A 21,173-nucleotide genomic window follows, 5' to 3' on the forward strand; every position below is an offset into this window, starting at 1 on the left:
GCCCAGGAACTGGATTTGGCATCACTTGGCAAGTCAGGACTTTCAACAAGAAAGCCCAGGGGCTGGCAGGTGAAGTCTTTGATTTCCCTGAGACTTCTAAACAGAAGGCAAGCTAAGTCCAAGCTCTTGGAGAACCTTTGTAAGCAGGATGTAGAAAGCCAAATCCAGTCCTTTCATTCCCAGGACAGAAGCAGCAAGCAGCAGGCCAGCACAAAAAAGCAACAAGCAGAGTGGCAGCCCCTCATACAGCATCCAGCTCTTCTTCCTGGCAGAATTTCCTCAGTCCAAAAGAATTCTACCTATGTGGTGTTAGAGGTCCAGTTCTTATACCCATTTCTGTCTTTGAAGTAGGCAAACTTCAAAAAGAAGCCTTTGTAGTGCACAAGACCCTGCCTTTTCCTGCCCTGGCCCCAGACACACTCCAGGGGGTTGGAGACTGCTGTGTGTGAGGACAGGCACAGCCCTATTCAGGTGCAAGTGTCAGCTCTTCCCACCACTCTATCTCAGGAAGATCCATAAGGATATGCAGGTCACTCCTCAGCTCCCTTTGTGTGACTGTCTAGACCGAATGCACAAACAGCCCAACTGTTATCCTAACCCAGATGTGTATTCAGAAGACAGGCAGATGCACAGAATGGTTAAGCAAGAAATACCCACTTTCTAAAAGTGGCATTTTCAAACTTAGAATTCAAAAAACAAATTCACCAAAATATTAATTTTTAAATTGTGAGTTCAAAGCCCCCAAACTCCCTATCTCTATCTGCTCCCAATGGGAAAATACACCTAAAAAATATTTCTAGGCAACCCCTATGTTACCCTATGGAGAAATAGGTCTTGCAATAGTGAAAAACAAAATTAGCAGGATTTCACTATCAGGACATGTAAAACACACTAGTACATGTCCTACCTTTTAAAAACACTGCACCCTGCCCATGGGCTGCCTTGGACCTACCTTAGGGGTGACCCATAGATAGTAAATTGGCAGTTTAAAACTGCACTCAGACACTGCAATACCGGGTCTCAGACATGTTTACAGGGCTACTCATGTGGGTGTCCCAATCAGTGCTGCATGCTCTCTAGTAGCATTAGATTTAAAGGTCCTGGGCACAAACTTTACACTGTACTAGGGACTTACTAGTAAATCAAATATTCCAAACATAGAGAAACCAATCACCAATACATTTTAGATAGAGAGCATATGCACTTTAGCACTGTGCCCAGAGTCCTAAAGAAAATAGGTGGAAGAAGGCAAAAAGTTTGGGGATAAGCCTGAAAAAAAGGGCCAAGTCCAACAATGGCCATATGAGATACTTTGACCCTAGAAAAAAATGTGGTATACTTCCCACCTACATAATTTTAAATTACACAAATGACCATCTTATTGTGTCCTTGACTTCTCGCAGGGATAGCCTAGTCACCTGTTTAGACCTATATTGAAAGGGGATGCATCGGGATAGAAGGGAATATCAGTTCAAAGAGAATAATATGTGTATAAGCTAGTCACCAGTCCTCTAACCATGACGAGGTCCAAGATCTTAAGTTTTATGAAAACAAAAACATGGAGCAGATTTTTGTTTCCATTCTAGGAATGAGGGATGCCTTTGTCAATCCTCATAGCTGCTGGAAAAATAGCTTATTGAGTACAGGTTGAGAGTGTGTATACATGCCAGGCCAGCTTATGACTTGGATAAATTGAGCACAATTTGATGTAATTGGATAACAGTTCCAACTGTTATTTCAAATGAGTAGAAATGACAAAACTGTGACATAGCAATCTATTTAAACCTATTATTATTATTATTTGTTTTTTATTACTATTATTATTATCATTATTATTACTTGTATTATTGTTATTATAATCACTATGATTATTGTTATTTGTATTTGTAGTATAATTGTTATGATTATTTTTTATTATTATTATTATCAATAATGATGGTAATAATCAGCTAGATGGACAGCTAGTGGTCTCTAATACCTCTTGTCGCATAGGTTTTATTTGGGAATGCATCTGGTTAACTTATAGTTTTAGTTGCAAGTGGTGTGCTCATTGTGTGTTAGGATGTGGGAATATTAGATTTGTATACGATAGTGGGTTCTCGTAGGGTTGTAAAAAAGGCCTTGCTGTTTTATCTATTTAGTAAGAGTAGGCTCCATTGCAGTTCTAAATAAAAAGGTATCAAATTTGAGAACTAAGAAAATATTCTATTGCTCAAATGTTACGAAATCAACTTTCCTAAATGTTCCTTTTCATAGGTACTGCACAAATACATGCAGATCATGCTTGTTCATGCATATGTTTTTGTTGTCCTACAGTGGAACCCAGGCCTCTCTTGCTTGTTTTGTCTGTGGTGACCTCTGCCCTTGTAGCTGCCCTCTTTCTGGCATTCTCTGGGATTATGATAGGTGAGTATGTTGATAGACCTGGTGATGTATTTATCAATGATCTGCTTACTGTTAAAGCAGGATTAAGGCCCTATCTAAAAGAAGGTTGGCTTTTTGGTACTGAATTTTTTTGTATGTCACTGATTTACTTTTGCATTCTGTTCTTGTATGCGGTCATATGATTTCTTTAGATATAGCTACTACAGTATGGCTTTGTATTTTCTGAAGATGGTTAAGACAAAGACCATTGATGGTTGACAACAATTCATTCAGAAGGAATGAAGGGCCATATGTAGGAAGCATTTTGCACATTGCAAAGGGTGAATCGGGCCATTTGCGACATGCAAAATGCAATTTGGGATGTACAGACCCATTTGTATGATTTGGTAATCTATTTACCGAATCGCAAACAGGGTTTGCGAGCTGCAATTAGGAAGGGGTGTTCTCTTCCTAATTGCGAGTTGCAGTCCTATGTATGATTGTTTTGTGACTGCGAGTCGCAAAACTTGTATTTCTTACATGTGGCCCTTAAATATGATAAATGCCTGTAACCTCGGACCTGACATACGCATACAGGTCAGTGTGAGTGAGACTAAGCAAGAACACTTCTATGGCACATCAATATAAAGAGACCATTGAGTGGTGCTAAAATGTTTAATTAAGTCAAATCAGCAAATAAGAATATTGTTTGGTGACAACATTTTGGCAAGCTCAGAATTCTATTTAGCCTATAAACACTAGACATTGTTGAGCAGATCAGTGCTTAATTTGACAAAAAAATGTGCTGGTGCCCAAACTGTTTGCTCAGGAGGTGCTTCGGGTGCTGCAGGAGGTCTTGGTGCTAAATGGGCTTGTTTAAATCCTGCCTCATCTACATCAACAAAGATGTTCTTCAGGGCTCCTCCTTGAGCCCGATGTTCAACATTTATGTGGCCCCGCTTGCCCAGATAGTTAAAGCTTGTGGCTTCGATGTCATATCATATGCAGATGGCACCCAGCTGATCATCTCTTTTGGTCAGGAATATGATGGTACAAAGCTCTGATTTATGGATTGTATAAGAAGGTTGGCTGCCTGGATGATGGCAAAGTGTCTTCATTTTAATACTGATAAGACAGAAATATTGCTGTTGGGTAAAGCCCAGGACCTTTAGACCCTGGGCTGGTGGCCCCCCAAATTCGGGTCCTCCACTTCTTCCCTAGGCTTTCTTTGAAAAATCTGGGCATCATACTAAACCAGGCACTATCCATGAAGGATCACATGTTGGCTACTTGCAGAGCCTGCTTTGCCACCATGCGACTCCTGAGGAAAGTCTTCCCCTGGCTCTGCATCTGTAAGAAAAATGTTGGTTCAGGTGCTGGTCATAAGTCATCCCACTATGGCAACACCATGTTTATGGGCGCTTATGGCACCTTATTGGGCAAACTGCATGTGGTGTAAAACAGGGCCACTCACCTGGTTTGCAATCTTCCGGCAGGCTCTTCCTCTGTGCCCATTCTTAGAACTTTACACTGACTTCCGGTCAGAAAGAGAGCCTCTTTCAAGATCTGCTGCCTCAGTCATAAGGCTCTGATGGATGGCACCCCCGTCTATCTGCAGGACAAACTGAGGCACTACTGTCCTGTTAAAATGCTTGGACCTAGCGATAAGTCATTTCTACCCTTTCCTTGCATTCGCGCTACCAGGTTTGTCGGCAGGGCTTTCTCCTTTATTGCCACATCAGCCTGGAATCAACTCCTATACTACCTTCGTTGGTTCCAACTTTGCCAAGGTTAAAAAAAAATCTTAAAGACCTGGTTGTTTTAGGGTGTTGCAGTGTTTCTTTGGTGGGTTAATGCCGAGATATATCTATGGGTATGAGTTGTTGCGCTACATCAAGTGAAAATAACATAACAACCTAACAACACAAAGGTTGCGTAGTTCTGTTTCCCCCTCATGCATCTTTATTCCATGACCAGACACTCCCTGTCCCTCAAACTCACTTGTGCATGTTCTTTTTCATCCCTGCACTCTCCCTTAGTCACTTATTTTCCATCTTTCCCTTCTTCCTGCCTTCCCCCTTTTATGTTTATCTCTCTCTTGCTATAAGTCAAAGTCTCATGGGAAAAAATAACTGCCAATGCCAAAATATAAGTGCCAGTGAGCCCCACCTGCAACCACTGGCTCAAAATAAGCACTGGTGAAGATTTCGATCAGTGCGCCCAGACATCTTATAGTAACAACTTAGATCTAAAAACATGGTTATTGAAGAGTCCCAGGCCCTTCCAGTCAACTCATATGTCTTCCTATTCTTCTACACATTGGCTCTTTGAGGATCCAGATTTAATCTTGCAATTATTCCTCTGTGTCGGTTGTGGGCATTATTTAAAGCATTTACCCCTTCTTTCTTTGTCATCTCTGCTGTGCTGAAAGGTTGTTCTGAACATTCAATAACCATTTAACAAACGTATAATCTTTTTAGTTGAATCTGAGGTATCATGCATCTTCTGCCGTGTTTATTTCTATAAGTGTTGGACTTTTGCTTATGCAGGGTCATCCCCAGTCTTTTTTGCCTCCTGCCTCCTATTTTTTTCTGACCTGTTGCTGTTGGCTTTTGAACTCGGAGCACTTTACCACTGCTAACCAGTGCTAAAGTGCATATGCTCTCTGTGTAATTTGTATGTAATTGTTTCTCCATGATTGGCATATTTGTTTTACTGTTAAGTCCCTAGTAAAGTGCACTAGAGGTGCCCAGGGCCTGTAAATCAAATGTTACTAGTGGGCCTGCAGCACTGGTTGTGCCACCCACATAAGTAACCCTGTAATCATGTCTCAGACCTGCCACTGCAGTGTCTGTGTGTGTACCTTTACACTATAAATTCGACTTGGCAAGTGTACCCACTTGCCAGGCCTAAACCTTCCCTTTTCTTACATGTAAGGCACCCCTAAGGTAGGCCCTAGGTTGCCCCAAGGGCAGGGTGCAGTGTATGGATAAGGTAGGACATATAGTAATGTGGTTTATATGTCCTGACAGTGAAATACTGCCAACTTCGTTTTTCACTGTTGTCAGGCTTGTCTCTCTCATAGGATAATATGGGGGCTACCTTTAAATATGATTAAAGTGTAGATTCCCCTAGAGAGTAGATGGACATGTGGAGTTTGGGGTCCCTGAACTCACAATTTAAAAATACATCTTTTAGTAAAGTTGATTTTAAGATTGTGCGTTTGAAAATGCCACTTCTAGAAAGTGAGCATTTTCTTGCTTAAACCATTCTGTGACTCTGCCGTGTTTGTGGATTCCCTGTCTGGGTCAGTTTGACAGTTGGGTTGTTTTTCACCTCGCACTAGACAGTGACACAAAGGGGGCTGGGGTATAACCTGCATTTCCTGATTAACCATCTCTGCTAGGAGCGAGGGGTGGAGTGGCCACTCTCATGTGAAAGGACTGTGCCTGCCTCTGACAATGCCGGCTCCAACCCCCTGCTGTGTGTCTGAGGCATTGCCTGGGCAAGGCAGGATTTCACAAGTAGGTGGGAGTCTCCTTTGAAGAAAGGTGACTTCAAAGACTAAAATGGGTATAAGAAGGGCACCCAAATCTACAGACTTTAGAAACAATTCTGGAACCAAGAGGAACCTCTGCCTGGAGAAGAGCTGATAGTTGAGGAAGAAGTGCTGCACTGCCTTTGACTGTGCTTTGTGGAGCTTTCCTGCATTGCTGCTTCTGCCAGAGTAAGAGGGCAAAGACTGGACTTTGTGTGCCTTCCATCTTGTGCAGAAATCTCCAAGGGCTTGATTTAGAGCTTGCCTCCTGTTGTTTGAAGTCTCAGGGACAGCAAAGACTTCTCTCTGCCAGCACCTGGGGTCTCTGGAGAGACTCCTGCTCTGACAAGTGGTGCCCTAGCCAGTCCCTGGGCCCTTGAAAGGAAAGCTGGTGGAAATCCAAGAAAATCAACTTTAGACGACTCCGGACCGACGCCGCTGCTGAATCCGGTAACGCCGCCTGCACCCGACGCCGTGACCTTCGCTGGAACGCGTCGCTCTTCGCAGGCCCGACGCCGCTGCAGCCCCGCTGAAGTCCGCGACTCCGTGGAAGTCGCCACACCACGTCGTGACTGACGCCGCTCGAAGTGCACAGATTCAACGTTTCGCACAGACGCCGCGACCCCGACTTCACGCATCAGCTTATTTTCACTCTTCACCAAAGGTACTGTACTTGGGGGTCTACACGACTCCGTGTCCGGCGCCGCTGGTGTCGGCTCGTTGGGAACGACTCCGTCACGACGCCGTGTTAACATCTCATCAAAGCATTTTTGTTTCTAAGCGCTATTTTTGAGTTTAATCTCTAAAAATTCATAACTTGACTTGTGTATGTCGGATTTTTGTCGTTTTAGTCTTGTTCTGTTTAGATAAATATTTCCTATTTTTCTAAACTGGCGAGGTGTCATTTTGTAGTGTTTTCATTAAGTTACTGTGTGTGTTGGTACAAATACTTTACACCTAGCACTCTGAGGTTAAGCCTACTGCTCTGCCAAGCTACCAAGGGGGTAAGCAGGGGTTAGATGAGGGTGATTCTCTTTTACCCTGACTAGAGTGAGGGTCCTTGCTTGAACAGGGGGTAACCTGACTGTCAACCAAAGACCCCATTTCTAACATTGGTGATCAGCGGTTGGGATTTGGACTTGTATTTGTACTTGACATACAGTGATTAAGTGTACACTACTGTTTGAGTTCAGACCACTACGTGACCACATACTACTTGTTTGGTGATCTTTTGCTTTTTCTCTTAAGGACTCCTTTTTGTTCTACTTCCATGATTTTGCTGATCCCTTGACGGATTCTTTTTACTTCATTGGTAACTTATTTTCTACCTTTGGAACTTTGCACTTGTGACCATCATGTCTCAATCTGGAGATGCAACAGCTGGAGCTGTGTTTGAAATAGAGAAACTGAAGGAGTACTCAGTTTCTCAATTGAAACAGTTCCTTAAAGACCTTGACTGTCCCACTGAGAGCTCCACCAGGGAGGAGGAGCTGCAAAAGGCACAGAGGGCCTGGGTGACAATCAAGGAGGCTGGAGGGCACACAGAGGAGGAGGATATGGGTGGGGAAGTGCAGAGGATACATAGTGGTGTAGTGGAGGTACCTGTTACACCTGGGGGGAGGGTCTCCAGGAGGGGTAGCAGGGTGTCACCCAAGGGTCTGACTCCTGAAGAGTTACAGGACAGACAGGCAGAGATGGCTCGCCGGTTGAAGTTCAAGGAGTTGAGGATGCAAAAGGGAGAAGGAGTTGGAAGAAAGAAGGAGGGACTTAGAGATCAAAAAGAGGATTTGGGCTTATGAGCTCAAAATGAAGGAGCTGGAAGTCAAAAGGGCTGAGTCCAGCTGGAATGGTGGCAGCAACAATTTTATATCCAGTGCTGCTGAAGAAGTGCACATGCCCAGAGATGTGGTGCCCTACTTGAAGGAGGGAGTTAACACACGCCAGGAGGTTCAGGGGTATGAGGTAGCTCCAGTGATGCACAGGGTCCCTGAGGTGGATTAGGGAACTGGCATGGGGAGTCATATTCCTACTGGTGGGAGGGACACTCTACTGACTCTAGGTGAGAGTGACGGAGAGGGGTTCCCCCCAGGTAGACGTCCTGGTTATGGATTGTGAAGACATCCCAGAAGCGTGTGAGTTGAGTGTCAGGGACAGTCAGGTACTGTCTCACCAGTCTCAGGAGGGTGATGTGGGGTGCTTTTTCAAAGCAGAGTCACTGAATGGTTGGGTGAAGGGTACTTTGGTTAATTCATGTGAGGGGCTGTGTGATGTAATTGCTGGAGAGCATTTGTCTAGTCCTTATTTTCCAGAGCTACGCCAACACCAGGTGGAGTGTGAGTTCTCTGACCCCAGGGAGCTTACAATGGAGGCAGACTTCTGGGTGAGTACCAGAGAGTCTGAAGAGGCATTTGGAGGTGCTCCTGAGAGGAGTGGTCTAGGTAGTTCCCAACCAGGTGAGGTAGGGAAGGATTGTAGTGTCCAAGGTAGGTCCCAGTGTAGTGGGATGGATGAGGGACCCCATGTCCAGTCTCAGAGGAGAGGGAATGGGGATGGGTTGAGGCCCAAGGTGCCCGAGATCCGGTCCCAGGTCCTGGAGGGTTCCATGAGGGAACACCAGGAGGGGAGCCTAGCCTGTACCATAGGGCCATCTGTTGAGGGAGACCCCACAGTGTCAGGAGAACTTGGGGGGCGGCTGTAGCCAGCGTCCCACTAGTTCTGGTGTCTGGCAGTACCACTCCTAGTGAGAGGGTGCAGAAGTCCAGACAGAGGGCTGAGAGGGGGTTGCGGACCCCAGTGGAGAACGTGGAGGGTCAGCTCTGAGAGCAGAGCCCCCCAGGAATGACCTTGGTGAGACCATTTTTGGGTTGGGGGAATCCAGACTCTGTCAGATGGGCAGAGGTCAGGAGACCTGCGCCAGCCAGACTCTTGTGTGGCCCTTGGGGACAGTGTGTCCCTTGAAGTGTGCCCCCCTGGAAGTCCTGGTGTGCCAGGCAATGGTTCAACCGCAGGGTGGTGACTCTGGGTTGAATGATCAGGTTCAGGGGGTAAACTCTGACCTGATGGGGGGTAAGTGTGCTCCCAAGGAAGTCCTGGTGCGCCAGGCAATGGTTCAACCGCAGGGTGGTGACTCTGGGTTGGATGACCAGGTTCAGAGGGTAAAATCTGACCTGGTGGGGGGTAGGTATGCTCCCCAGGAAGTCCTGGGTTGCCAGGCAGAGGTCCAGTCTGTGGGTACAGACCCTGGACTGGAGGATCAGGTGCAGAGGGTAAACCCTGACCTGAAGGCGTGGGTGGTTTGCCCAATCACCCCCCCTGGTGTGATTTCAAGGGGTACTCTCCCTGGGGGAGGGGTGCAGATCCCTGAGAGTAGGGGCAGGGGAGAGAGAGACTCACCCCTAGCCCCAGTGCAATCTAAGGGTATAGACCCTGGATTGGAAGGCCAGGTTCAGTGTCCCCCCCCTGACCTGGGGGAAGGGGCTACTGCTAACAGTGCCCCTACCATGTTGTCTTCTGGGGGGCCACTCCTAGTTGGGGGGTGCAGGACCCCAGAAGATAGGGCAGGGGGAGGGAAGCCTCACCCCTGGCCCTGGTCCAACCTGAAGGTACAGACCCCAGGTTGGAGGACCAGTTGCAGGTTAACATCCCTACACTGGTGGAAGAATTGTGCCGGACTGCTTCTACAAGCACCCTGACAATTTTGGACTCTGGGGGTGCCGCTCCTGCAGGGAGGGTGCAGAGCCCCAGAGGGGAGGACCAGGGTCAGGTTGTCATCCCTGACCTGGTGGAAGAGAGAGTGGTCAAAGGGTGCCAGGCACCTGGGGCTACCGCCCCCCACTCTCCGCAGTCACAGTGGTTGGAGAGGCCTGAGGTCAGGCTCTCATCCCTGACAGTTGTCAGGGGTCACTGTGGCTTGCTGTCCTGGTGGACAGAGCTGCCCCTGCGGGGGGGGAAACGAGAGTCACACCCCAGGGGTGGAGTGGGCAACACCACTGTGTTGGCCCTGGTGGTACTATCTGCCCATTGCAATACATCTGTGAGCAAAGTAAAGTTAGGCGCTGCACAGATGGTGTCTGCAGATGTGGAGAAGGGTTCCCCATGAGTTAGCTTAGTGGGCCCTGAGAGTATGGACAGAGGGATCCAACTGGAGTCAGGAAGGTGTAGAACTGGAACATGCCCCTGCTGTTGTGGGCCTGGGTCCTTGTTCTATCGCCCCAATCAGGGAAGTACATCAAGGTATTGATTGTTCTCCCCTGGCTTTAGGCTGGTAGGGGGTCGTGTTGGACTTTTGCTTATGCAGGGTCATCCCCAGTCTTTTTTGCCTCCTGCCTCCTATTTGTTTCTGACCTGTTGCTGTTGGCTTTTGAACTCTGAGCACTTTACCACTGCTAACCTGTGCTAAAGTGCATATGCTCTCTGTGTAAATTGTATGTAATTGGTTCTCCATGATTGGCATATTTGTTTTACTGTTAAGTCCCTAGTAAAGTGCACTAGAGGTGCCCAGGGCCTGTAAATCAAATGTTACTAGTGGGCCTGCAGCACTGGTTGTGCCACCCACATAAGTAACCCTGTAATTATGTCTCAGACCTGCCACTGCAGTGTCTGTGTGTGTACCTTTACACTATAAATTCGACTTGGCAAGTGTACCCACTTGCCAGGCCTAAACCTTCCCTTTTCTTACATGTAAGGCACCCCTAAGGTAGGCCCTAGGTAGCCCCAAGGGCAGGGTGCAGTATATGGATAAGGTAGGACATATAGTAATGTGGTTTACATGTCCTGACAGTGAAATACTGCCAACTTCGTTTTTCACTGTTGCCAGGCCTGTCTCTCTCATAGGATAATATGGGGACTACCTTTAAATATGATTAAAGTGTAGATTCCCCTAGAGAGTAGATGGACATGTGGAGTTTGGGGTCCCTGAACTCACAATTTAAAAATACATCTTTTAGTAAAGTTGGTTTTAAGATTGTGCGTTTGAAAATGCCACTTCTAGAAGGTGAGCATTTTCTTGCTTAAACCATTCTGTGAGTCTGCTGTGTTTGTGGATTCCCTGTCTGGGTCAGTTTGACAGTTGGGTTGTTTTTCACCTCGCACTAGACAGTGACACAAAGGGGGCTGGGGTGTAACCTGCATTTCCTGATTTGCCATCTCTGCTAGGAGGGAGTGGTGGAGTGGTCACTCTCATCTGAAAGGACTGTGCCTGCCTCTGACAATGCCAGCTCCAACCCCCTGCTGTGTGTCTGAGGCCTTGCCTGGGCAAGGCAGGATTTCACAAGTAGGTGTGAGTCCCCTTTGAAGAAAGGTGACTTCAAAGACTAAAATGGGTATAAGAAGGGCACCCAAATCTACAGACTTTAGAAACACTTCTGGAACCAAGAGGAACCTCTGCCTGGAGAAGAGCTGATAGCTGAGGAAGAAGTGCTGCCCTGCCTGTGACTGTGCTTTGTGGAGCTTTCCTGTAGTGCTGCTTCTGCCAGAGTAAGAGGGCAAAGACTGGACTTTGTGTGCCTTTCATTTTGTGAAGAAATCTCCAAGGGCTTGATTTATAGCTTGCCTCCTGTTGTTTGAAGTCTCAGGGACAGCAAAGACTTCTCTCTGCCAGCACCTGGGGTCTCTGGAGAGACTCCTGCTCTGACAAGTGGTGCCCTATCCAGTCCCTGGGCCCTTGAAAGGAAAGCTGGTGGAAATCCAAGGAAATCGACTTCGGACGACTCCGGACCGACGCCACTACTGAATCCGGTAACGCCGCCTGCACCCGACGCCGTGACCTTCGCTGGAACGCGACGCTCTTCGCAGGCCCGACGCCGCTGCAGCCCCGCTGAAGTCCGCTACTCCGTGGAAGTCGCCGCACCACGTCGTGACCGACGCCGCTCGAAGTTCACGGATTCAACGTTTCACACAGACGCCGCGATCCCCGACTTCGCACATCGGCTTGTTTTCACTCTTCACCAAAGGTACTGTACTTGGGGGTCTACACGACTCCGTGTCCGGCGCCACTGATGTCGGCTCGTTGGGAACGACTCCGTCACGACGCCGTGTTAACATCTCATCGAAGCATTTTTGTTTCTAAGCGCTATTTTTTAGTTTAATCTCTAAAAATTCATAACTTGACTTGTGTATATAAGATTTTTGTCGTTTTGGTCTTGTTCTGTTTAGATAAATATTTCCTATTTTCCTAAACTGGTGTTGTGTCATTTTGTAGTGTTTTCATTAAGTTACTGTGTGTGTTGGTACAAATGCTTTACACCTAGCACTCTGAAGTTAAGCCTACTGCTCTGCCAAGCTACCAAGGGGGTAAGCAGGGGTTAGCTGAGGGTGATTCTCTTTTACCCTGACTAGAGTGAGGGTCCTTGCTTGAACAGGGGGTAACCTGACTGTCAACCAAAGACCCCATTTCTAACAATAAGGAATAGTACTTCCTGCATCATAACTGCAGTCTGGCAATAACTGTTATATACAACAGGTCACAATGTTTTTTGCATTTTTGGTCAGACGATAATTAGGCCATGATATCCTGGTATGATGCCCAGAAGCACTAGAATGAGATTCATAGGAATATTTAGAAAAAATGTACAATGAGACAGCTCACTGACATTTATATAGGAGGTTATATACTTGTCATTAATCGAGGGTCTAAAATGATGTTTATATAACTTAATGCTTGCCGGACAGACAGATAAGCATGATTTATGTGCATGTTGAAACTGAATTCTAGATGCTGATTTGCTGATCCTTTTGGCTATTTTCTGGCACCCGTTTGATGAGTATGACAATGTAGGAGGCTGGCCTGGTTTATAGTGGGTACCTAGTGGTACTTACACCTTGTGCCAGGTCCAGTTATCCCTTATTAGTAGATTAGAGGTGTTCTAGCAGCTTAGGCTGATAGAGGTAGCTATAGCAGAGCAGCTTAGGCTGAACTAGGAGACATGCAAAGCTCCTACTATACCACTTATATCACTTAGCACTAAATCATAAGAAGACACAATACTAAAAAGAAAGGTACTTTATTTTAGTGACAATATGCCAAAAGTATCTCAGAGGATATACTCCCTTAGGAGGTAAGTAAAATACACAAAATATACACACAAACAAAAATCAGGTAAGTAAACAGTTAGAAAAGTAGTGCAAACACTGTAGAACACAATAGAATGCAATAGGAGAAAATAGGCCTAGGGTCAACACAAACCATATACTCTAAAAGTGGAATGCGAACCATGAATGAACCCCAGGCCTAGTGTAGTGTGTAGAGGGTCGCTGGGAGTGTAAGAAAACACTAAGGGTGTCCAAGATACCCCACCCCAAGACCCTGAAAAGTAGGAGTAAAGTTACCCTACTACCCCAGAAAGACAGTAAAGTCAAGATAGGGGATTCTGCAAGGACAACAACTGATTGCAAAGCACTGAAGACGGATTCCTGGACCTGAGGACCTGCAAAGGAAGGGGACCAAGTCCAAGAGTCACACAAGTGTCCGGGGGGGCAGGAGTCCACTAAACCCCAGATGAAGGTGCAAAAGGGCTGCCTCTGGGTGGAAGAAGCCAAAGATTATGCAACAACAGAAGGTGCCAGGAACTTCTCCTTTGGTCAGAAGATGCCCCATGGTGTGCTGGAGGATGCAGAGTTGTTTCCATGCAGAAAGACCACAAACAAGCCTTGCTAGCTGCAAGAGTTGCGGTTAAAGGTTTTGGGTGCTGCCAGGGCCCAGGAAGGACCAGGAGGTCGCCCCTTGGAGGAGGAGACAGAGGGGGCACTCAGCAATACAGAGAGCCCACGCAGAAGCAGGCAGCACCCACAGAAGCACCTGAACAGGCATTCAGAAGATCTGAGCATGACGGTCAACTCTGCACAACAAAAGAGGGTCCCACGAAGTCTGAGTCCAACTCAGCGGGTTGGGCAATGCAGGACTGAGTGCTGGGGACGTGGGCTAGGCTGCGCACAAAGGAAGTCTTGCAAAAGTGCACAGAAGCCCGAGCAGCTGCTGTTTATGCAGTAAACAGGATTACTGTCTAGCATGGGGAGGCAAGGACTTACCTCCACCAAATTTGGACAGAAGGGCCACTGGACTTTTGGGGACACTTGGATCCAGCTCCAGTGTTTCAGGGACCACGCTCGTCAAGATGAGAGGGGACCCAGAGGACCGGTGATGCAGAAGTTTGGTGCCTGCGTTGGCAGGGGGAAGATTCAGTTGACCCACGGGAGTTTTCTTCTTGGCTTCCAGTGCAGGGTGAAGGCAGACAGCCCTCAGAGCATGCACCACCAGGAAACAGTCGAGAAAACCGGCAGGATGAGGCGCTACAATGTTGCTGGTAGTCTTCTTGCTACTTTGTTGCCATTTTGCAGGCATCCTGGAGCAGTCAGCGGTCGATCCTTGGCAGAAGTCGAAGAGAGAAGTGCAGAGGATCTCTGGTGAGCTCTTGCATTCGTTATCTGATGAGAAACCCACAGGAGAGACCCTAAATAGCCCTCAGAGGAGGATTGGCTACAGAGAAAGGTAAGTACCTATCAGGAGGGGTCTCTGACGTCACCTGCTGGCACTGGCCACTCAGAGGTGTCCATTGTGCTCTCACCCCTCTGCATCCAAGATGGCAGAGGTCTGGGACACACTGGAGGTGCTCTGGGCACCTCCCCTTGGGAAGTGCTGGTCAGGGGAGTAGTCACTTCCCTTTCCTTTGTCCAGTTTCGCGCCACAGCTGGGCTGGGGGGGATCCCTAAACTGGTGTAGACTGGCTTATGCAAGGAGGGTACCATCTGTGCCCTTCAAAGCATTTCCAGAGGCCAGGAGAGGCTGCTCCTCTCAGGCCATTCACACCTATTTCCAAAGGGAGAGGGTGTAACCCCCTCTCTCAGAGGAAATACTTTGTTCTGCCTTCCTGGGACTGGGCTGCCCAGGCCTCAGGGTGGCAGAAACCTGACTGAGGGTTGGCAGCAGCGGTAGCTGCAGAGAAAACCCCAGAGAGTTAGTTTGGCAGTACCCGGGCTCTATGCTGGAGCCCCGGGGATGCATGGAATCATACCCCCAATACCAGAATGGTATTGGAGTTACAATTCCATGATCCTAGACATGTTACATGGCCATGTTCGGAGTTACCATTGTGACGCTACATATAGGTATTGACCTATATGTAGTGCACGAGTGTAATGGTGTCCCCGCACTCACAAAGTCTGGGGAAATTGCCCCGAACAATGTGGGGGCACCTTGGCTAGTGCCAGGGTGCCCACACACTAAGTAACTTGGCACCTAACCTTCACTAAGTGAGGGTTAGACATATAGGTGACTTATAAGTTACTTAAGTGCAGTGTAAAATGGCTACGAAATAACGTGAGCGTTATTTCCCTCAGGTTGCAGTGGCAGTCCTGTGTAAGAATTGCCTGAGCTCCCTATGGGTGGCAAAAGAAATGCTGCAGCCCATAGGGATCTCCTGGAACCCCAATACCCTGGGTACCTAGGTACCATATACTAGGTAATTATAAGGGTGTTCCAGTGTGCCAATCAGAATTCGTAAAATTAGTCACTAGTCTGCAGTGACAATTTTAAAAGCAGAGAGAGCATAAACACTGAGGTTCTGGTTAGCAGAGCCTCAGTGATACAGTTAGGCACCACACAGGGAACACATATAGGCCACAAACTTATGAGCACTGGGGTCCTGGATAGCAGGATCCCAGTGACACATATCAAACACACTGACAACATAGGGTTTTCACTATGAGCACTGGGCCCTGGCTAGCAAGATCCCAGTGAGACAGTAAAAACACCCTGACATATACTCACAAATAGGCTAAAAGTGGGGGTAACAAGGCTAGAAAGAGGCTACCTTCCTACAGACAACTTCATGGTATGTTCTTGAGAAAAATTAAGGTTTATTGACTTCATCCCACAAATGACAATATGATTTTGAATTTGACTGTTAGTATCGTTAATCATGTACATTTCTTACTTATTGGGTTTTTGTTGTTAAAATGTCTCTAGCTTATAAACATTTTTCCCCTGAAGAAGAGTTTTTGGCCCGAAATGCATTAGGGATTGAATTACATAAAACTGTGAAAAAGTTTGTGATTTAGCGCTCACAACACCTGAATATTTAATGTTACATCTGCACAAGATTGAACCTCTCTCTCTACCTGTTGATAAATAAAACGTTTTTTGCATGCCTAAAGAAATCCGATTTGTGTACAATGCAGGTGTTAGCACTAGTATTGCCCTGCTGGTCTCTCTAAATAATGCAGGTCACTACTTTATTGACCATATACAGATAAGCTATTATCAGCTTCATTCCCTTAGGCCGAAATCAAAACCAACTATGGATCTGAAACATACAGCATAAAACGTGGCGCGGATGTGCCAACAAAGAGCCCTTCAAATGGGATCCAAACTATGAAGCCAGCTATGAAACCAAGACTAAGGAAGTTCTTAAAAGGCTCATATTGGGATAAAAAACAACATCCAGAAAGCTGAGCCCCAGTTGACCTCGAGGTAGAGACAAGGTTTCAGAAAGTGAATTGTTAATTTGGGAGGATGGTTCCCCTAACAATACACTAAGTTATAGGTTAATCTCTGCTTAACCACTGGTAACTAAGACACAAGAAGCAGACAGTTCCCCAGAAGATGTGTGCTACGTTCAAGAAGTACCAAACGACATTAAAGTTAAAAATACCATATAATGACACTGCTAATTTAGAATATAGTATAAGTGGAACCAGAGATATGGATTTAAACATTTCTAGGTAAAAAAAATTAAAATGCCTATAGGATCATTGGAGATGTGAAAGTAATTGTCAACCTGTGTGGAGTAACCAATAACTGCAACAAGATTCTGCTCTTGCTCCAGAAATGAAAGAAAGTAAACGTTCTGCTTCAGAGTTGGTGAGGTCAGGAACAGAGTCAGCAATCTTTCACTCTGGTGCACTTTAATGTTTTAATCTTCCTTTGTTCTTCTTAGTGACCTCAGTCTGAACTTCAAGAGTGAGACGAGGGCTGTCTGCCTCCACTCACTGCTTTAACCAAGCGTGTGGCACATTTACAAATAGAATTTGGGAACTGTGCAATGTGGGCTACATTAAGTACCCAACCATGGGGATACATAGTTCAAAATACCTTTCCATGCTATATGTTACTTCACTGCAGTGGTTTAAAACTGCAGCCATCCAAAGACTGATGGCTTTCTTTTGAACTGTGTATTTTAGGGCCCAATGTACAATGCAATTTTTTCCTTTTGCGACGGCAAAACGGCCTTTTTTTAATGTACTATCCCTAATTTGAGAGTTGGCATGCAAACACCGACTCGCAAAATAGGGATTGTGACTCAATTAGGAAGGGGCGTTAAAAGGGCGTCTCTTCCTAATTGCGAGTTGCAGTGGCATGTATGACTGTTTTGTGACTGTAATTGCGGTCGCAAATCAATCGCAGTTAACACCAATTTCAAATTGGTTTTAACCCATTCGCAAATGGGAAGGGGTCACATTCCCAATGGGGTCGCAAATTATGACCTACCTCATCAATATTGATGAGGTAGGTCATTTGCGACCCCACTGGAATCTCAAACAGTGTACTTAACACTGGTATACATTTGTTTTGGGACTCGCAATTTGAGATTCCCAAACAGATCGCAAATTGCGTGTCGCAAAGCAAAAAGCCGTACACCTGGCCCTCAGTTCTATATGGTGATGAGATAAAAAATATTGCAGCCCGTACATGAAATTTAACCTCCACACCACTGGTGTGTTGTTTTTTTTACCAAGTTTCCATGACCATATTGGAAAATCAAATAAAAGAATAGAGTGTAACGAGTTTAAAAGTGCATATTTAGGTACAGAGGGTAGGCTTTAGCAATAAATAAGTGCATTAAAGGTGAATTGCTACACAATGTGATTGGACACAAGCTGATAGAGCATAATACCTACCCCCTTCCTTTCCTCAACCTAGTCATATCCATCGATTTAAATTGAGTTGGTGAACACACACTAAACTCAGAAACAGGGTCTTGGAGAATCATGGTTCAGGGACCCTGCACGAGATCCTCGTTACAATGTGTAACTTCTTTGCAGTTGAAACCGCAAGATGCCTATGTCTGCAAACATGTTTTTCACTGCATCCGAGTACTATAGACCTAGTCAATGACAAATCCTTTTTGGATGAGTTCCTCAAAGTAATGCTGCACCAACAGTCAGAGAAGCAGGAAAAATGGATAGATGGTGTGTTTAACCATGGGGTCCATGCCCACACAAAATAACATGTAGCTGAAATGATTGAGAATGTTCTCCAAGTACTTAAGTGATCCACTCATGCGACACGACACACATTGGACCCTACCTCCTTCAGTATGAATGAAGTTCGTAGATTAGCACTTAATATGCAGGTATGGTCAGGCCTCTCCTTGATTACTTTCTATTTATTAAATATGGCACACATCCAATGCGCTATGTATATTTTGCAAGGTGGCCCACTTAGGTAAGGTAAGACAACTCTACAAACTAAATAAAACTGAAATACAGACCACATTTAGCGGAGTTCAAGGAAAAATGACCCAACAGATTGCATAGAAAGCTGTCCACAACAATGTATTTGAGACACCAGAAAGTCACCTCTACATGCAGATTAAAACAATACAAGTGTCTAAAACATCCCAGAAATTCCAAAACATCTTAACATGATCAGGTACTGAATAATCCTTTAATGAATGCAGCCGAAATCGTGCAATTATAAAAAATAATGTGTGGTGAAATATGTACAGAGAAACAACACAGTACAGAAGAGGATTAAAGGTGTGCTGCACCAAATGCATCAATGTGGCAAATAAGGTAAATATTAATTATTTTCGAGAAGCAAACAACCCTGATGCCAAAAAAAACTACCATTCACAACACTGTAAAACCTCCTGTCTTCCTTCTTTGATTGAATGAACGAACTGTAGACCTGAGGGAACATAAACAACCCGGTAGAATCCTTTCCCTCCAATTAACCAGCTCTATATGCATACTCATCTCCTGCTCTAAACGACTGTACATCCAGGAGAATTCGAAGCATTAAACTTGCCATTATCTAATGGCTCCTACAAATGCTTGCTGCTAAGCCGAGTTCATCAACACATCCTTTTCTGAGATTATTGTATCCCAGAGAGGGTGTAGGCCCACCACTCACGAAAGAAAACTGTGCCTAATCCTAAATCCTTCCCAGCTCCAGCTCAAGTTCAGATCCTCTCCCCCACAGTAGATTCATTAAAAGGCGATCACAATACAACTGTAAGAATCTGGTGACAGTACCAGCTACCACACAACCATCAATAAATGTTGATACCTACCAGATGAACAGAAACCCCAGTAGCTAAAGTTAGAGAGGACCTAATCATCACCATGGACATTAATTAACAAACAAGACTAATTTCCAGTGCCCTAGCTTTAGCTCATGACATGGTGGACCGTAACATCCTACCCCAAAGACAAAGGATCCAATCATTTCTCTCCAGCCAGAGTCAGATACGTGTTCATTGTGACCTCTAGTAGTAGTACGTGCTTCAAGATTATCCACCCATTGTCACATCTAAAAAATAATGGTTGCTACAAAATTGTCCAACTCAACATTTCCTCTGCATTTTGTATACATGGTCATTTGCTTAACTAATGCAGCATATCATTACCTAAAACTCCACATAACCATACCCCAGTTCTCCTCCGTCTGAAAAAAAATGTGGGAACAAAACTAACGGCGTATTAACCAATTAGTGGTTCCATAATCTCACATTTAACCGAGATGCATCTTTTCATGCATTCTGAGGACATTACTTAGACTTCTCAAAGAATTCCATATTTAACACAGTGAAAGTTACCACAATGATCCATGCATTCATTTTCATTGCGTAATCACTAATTGCTTTCCTCCACATGCAAAGCCAAGTCAAACTACCATTTACGGATTTGACATGTAAGATCTGTTGTACTTAATATGATTTGTAGTGAAATTGTGCCAAAAGTGACAACTTAGGGGGATTGAGCGATGTGGGAGGGAATTGGAACAGATGTCAACAGAAAGGACTGCCACACAACTCTATTTGAAAAGAAGATTGAAAAAGCGGTCCTAGGATCTGAAGTTATACTTTCCTTGGTTCTATAAATGTAACATCACCCTCTTGCACTGATGGGCTGCTACTAGAGGTCTCTGAGTTATGGGAGTGAAAGCTTCAGTCCAACTGAGTCAGGCCTTCCGCATGTTGTCCTCTTTAACAACTAATCTACAAGCCCATTGATTGTGCAAATGATCCGGTTGATGGAGGCCCTGAAACTTTACAGTACTGTTCGCCATCATTTCCATGCACCACAAACAAGTGAAGGGAGCTTTATAGAAAAAATGTATTTAAGAACTTACTTTTTACTGATGTGCTGTCAGAGTGAAGTGCCAAGACCTGAATCAACCAATCAAAGTAGGTTCTTGGGAATAGAAGAATGCTTAATGCCACTCAGCGAGTCAGTTTTTCACCGTTACAGAGTCCTTGAACACATCACATGTGCTAAATCAATCCTGTTGGTCAAAACTCTTTAATTAGAGTATTTGGAAAGCTCTTTCCAGCATTGAACTACAGTCATGACAGTGTCACCACCTCTCATGTGAGTCGTGCAGGACAAATGTTAAGATTTATATTTGATGCCCTTCAGTGAAGAAGGTTCACAGTGCTTTTAAGGGATGAATAGGGCATAAGTATTAGTGCGACAACTCGACTGCTCTTACAGTAAAGCTTAAAATCGAAATGCCTTATATTTTCTGGTCAATATCTATTTGTTGCCATTTCAGTTAACTTTTTAAACTCTCACACAACAGAAAAGATAATTCGATCCCTTTGTATTCTAGCGTGCACTATCGTCGCTTAAAGTACCCTTGTCGGAAATTTGTTTTTGTTCTGTGGGAAAATTGCCTTCGTGTTCGTTCAGTTCCATGATGGGAACACCATTAGGTTGTCAGTGGCTTGTGCATCCATCGACAACTAGACTGACATTTGGTCTTTGTTTCTTTTATCAGTGCAGCTGCTCCTCAGAATCCTGCGCAAAGTTCAGAGTGATAGGTCTGATCCCACACGAAGTGATGAGGTGTCACCGCTTATGTATTGTGGGATCTTTCATCACTAAAAGCCTGAACACATGCTTGAATGCAGGACCATCTTGGAATCTGCCACCACACTATTTCAAACCTGCCTTAAAAGCTCTTCAGTTCTTTTCAGTCTTTAAACGGGCACCTTCAATAGCTTTGCTGTTTTCTCAAACTCAAGTCCTTTACGTCGTAACTTGGCGACGT

At 45.3% G+C, this 21,173-nt stretch overlaps 1 protein-coding gene across 1 annotated transcript in view; it reads left to right on the plus strand.

Moving 5' to 3' along the window:
* ALK (ALK receptor tyrosine kinase) overlaps positions 1-21,173 on the plus strand; it is a 2,590,648-nt gene that overhangs the window by 2,407,069 nt on the left and 162,406 nt on the right. Inside the window, exon 19 of the mRNA XM_069233821.1 lies at positions 2,317-2,406. Within this exon, the coding sequence (XP_069089922.1) occupies positions 2,317-2,406 (90 nt within the window). The remainder of the gene's footprint in view (positions 1-2,316; positions 2,407-21,173) is intronic.

The sequence above is a fragment of the Pleurodeles waltl genome, chromosome 5 (genome assembly GCF_031143425.1).
Source record: "Pleurodeles waltl isolate 20211129_DDA chromosome 5, aPleWal1.hap1.20221129, whole genome shotgun sequence".
NCBI classification, from domain to species: domain Eukaryota; kingdom Metazoa; phylum Chordata; class Amphibia; order Caudata; family Salamandridae; genus Pleurodeles; species Pleurodeles waltl.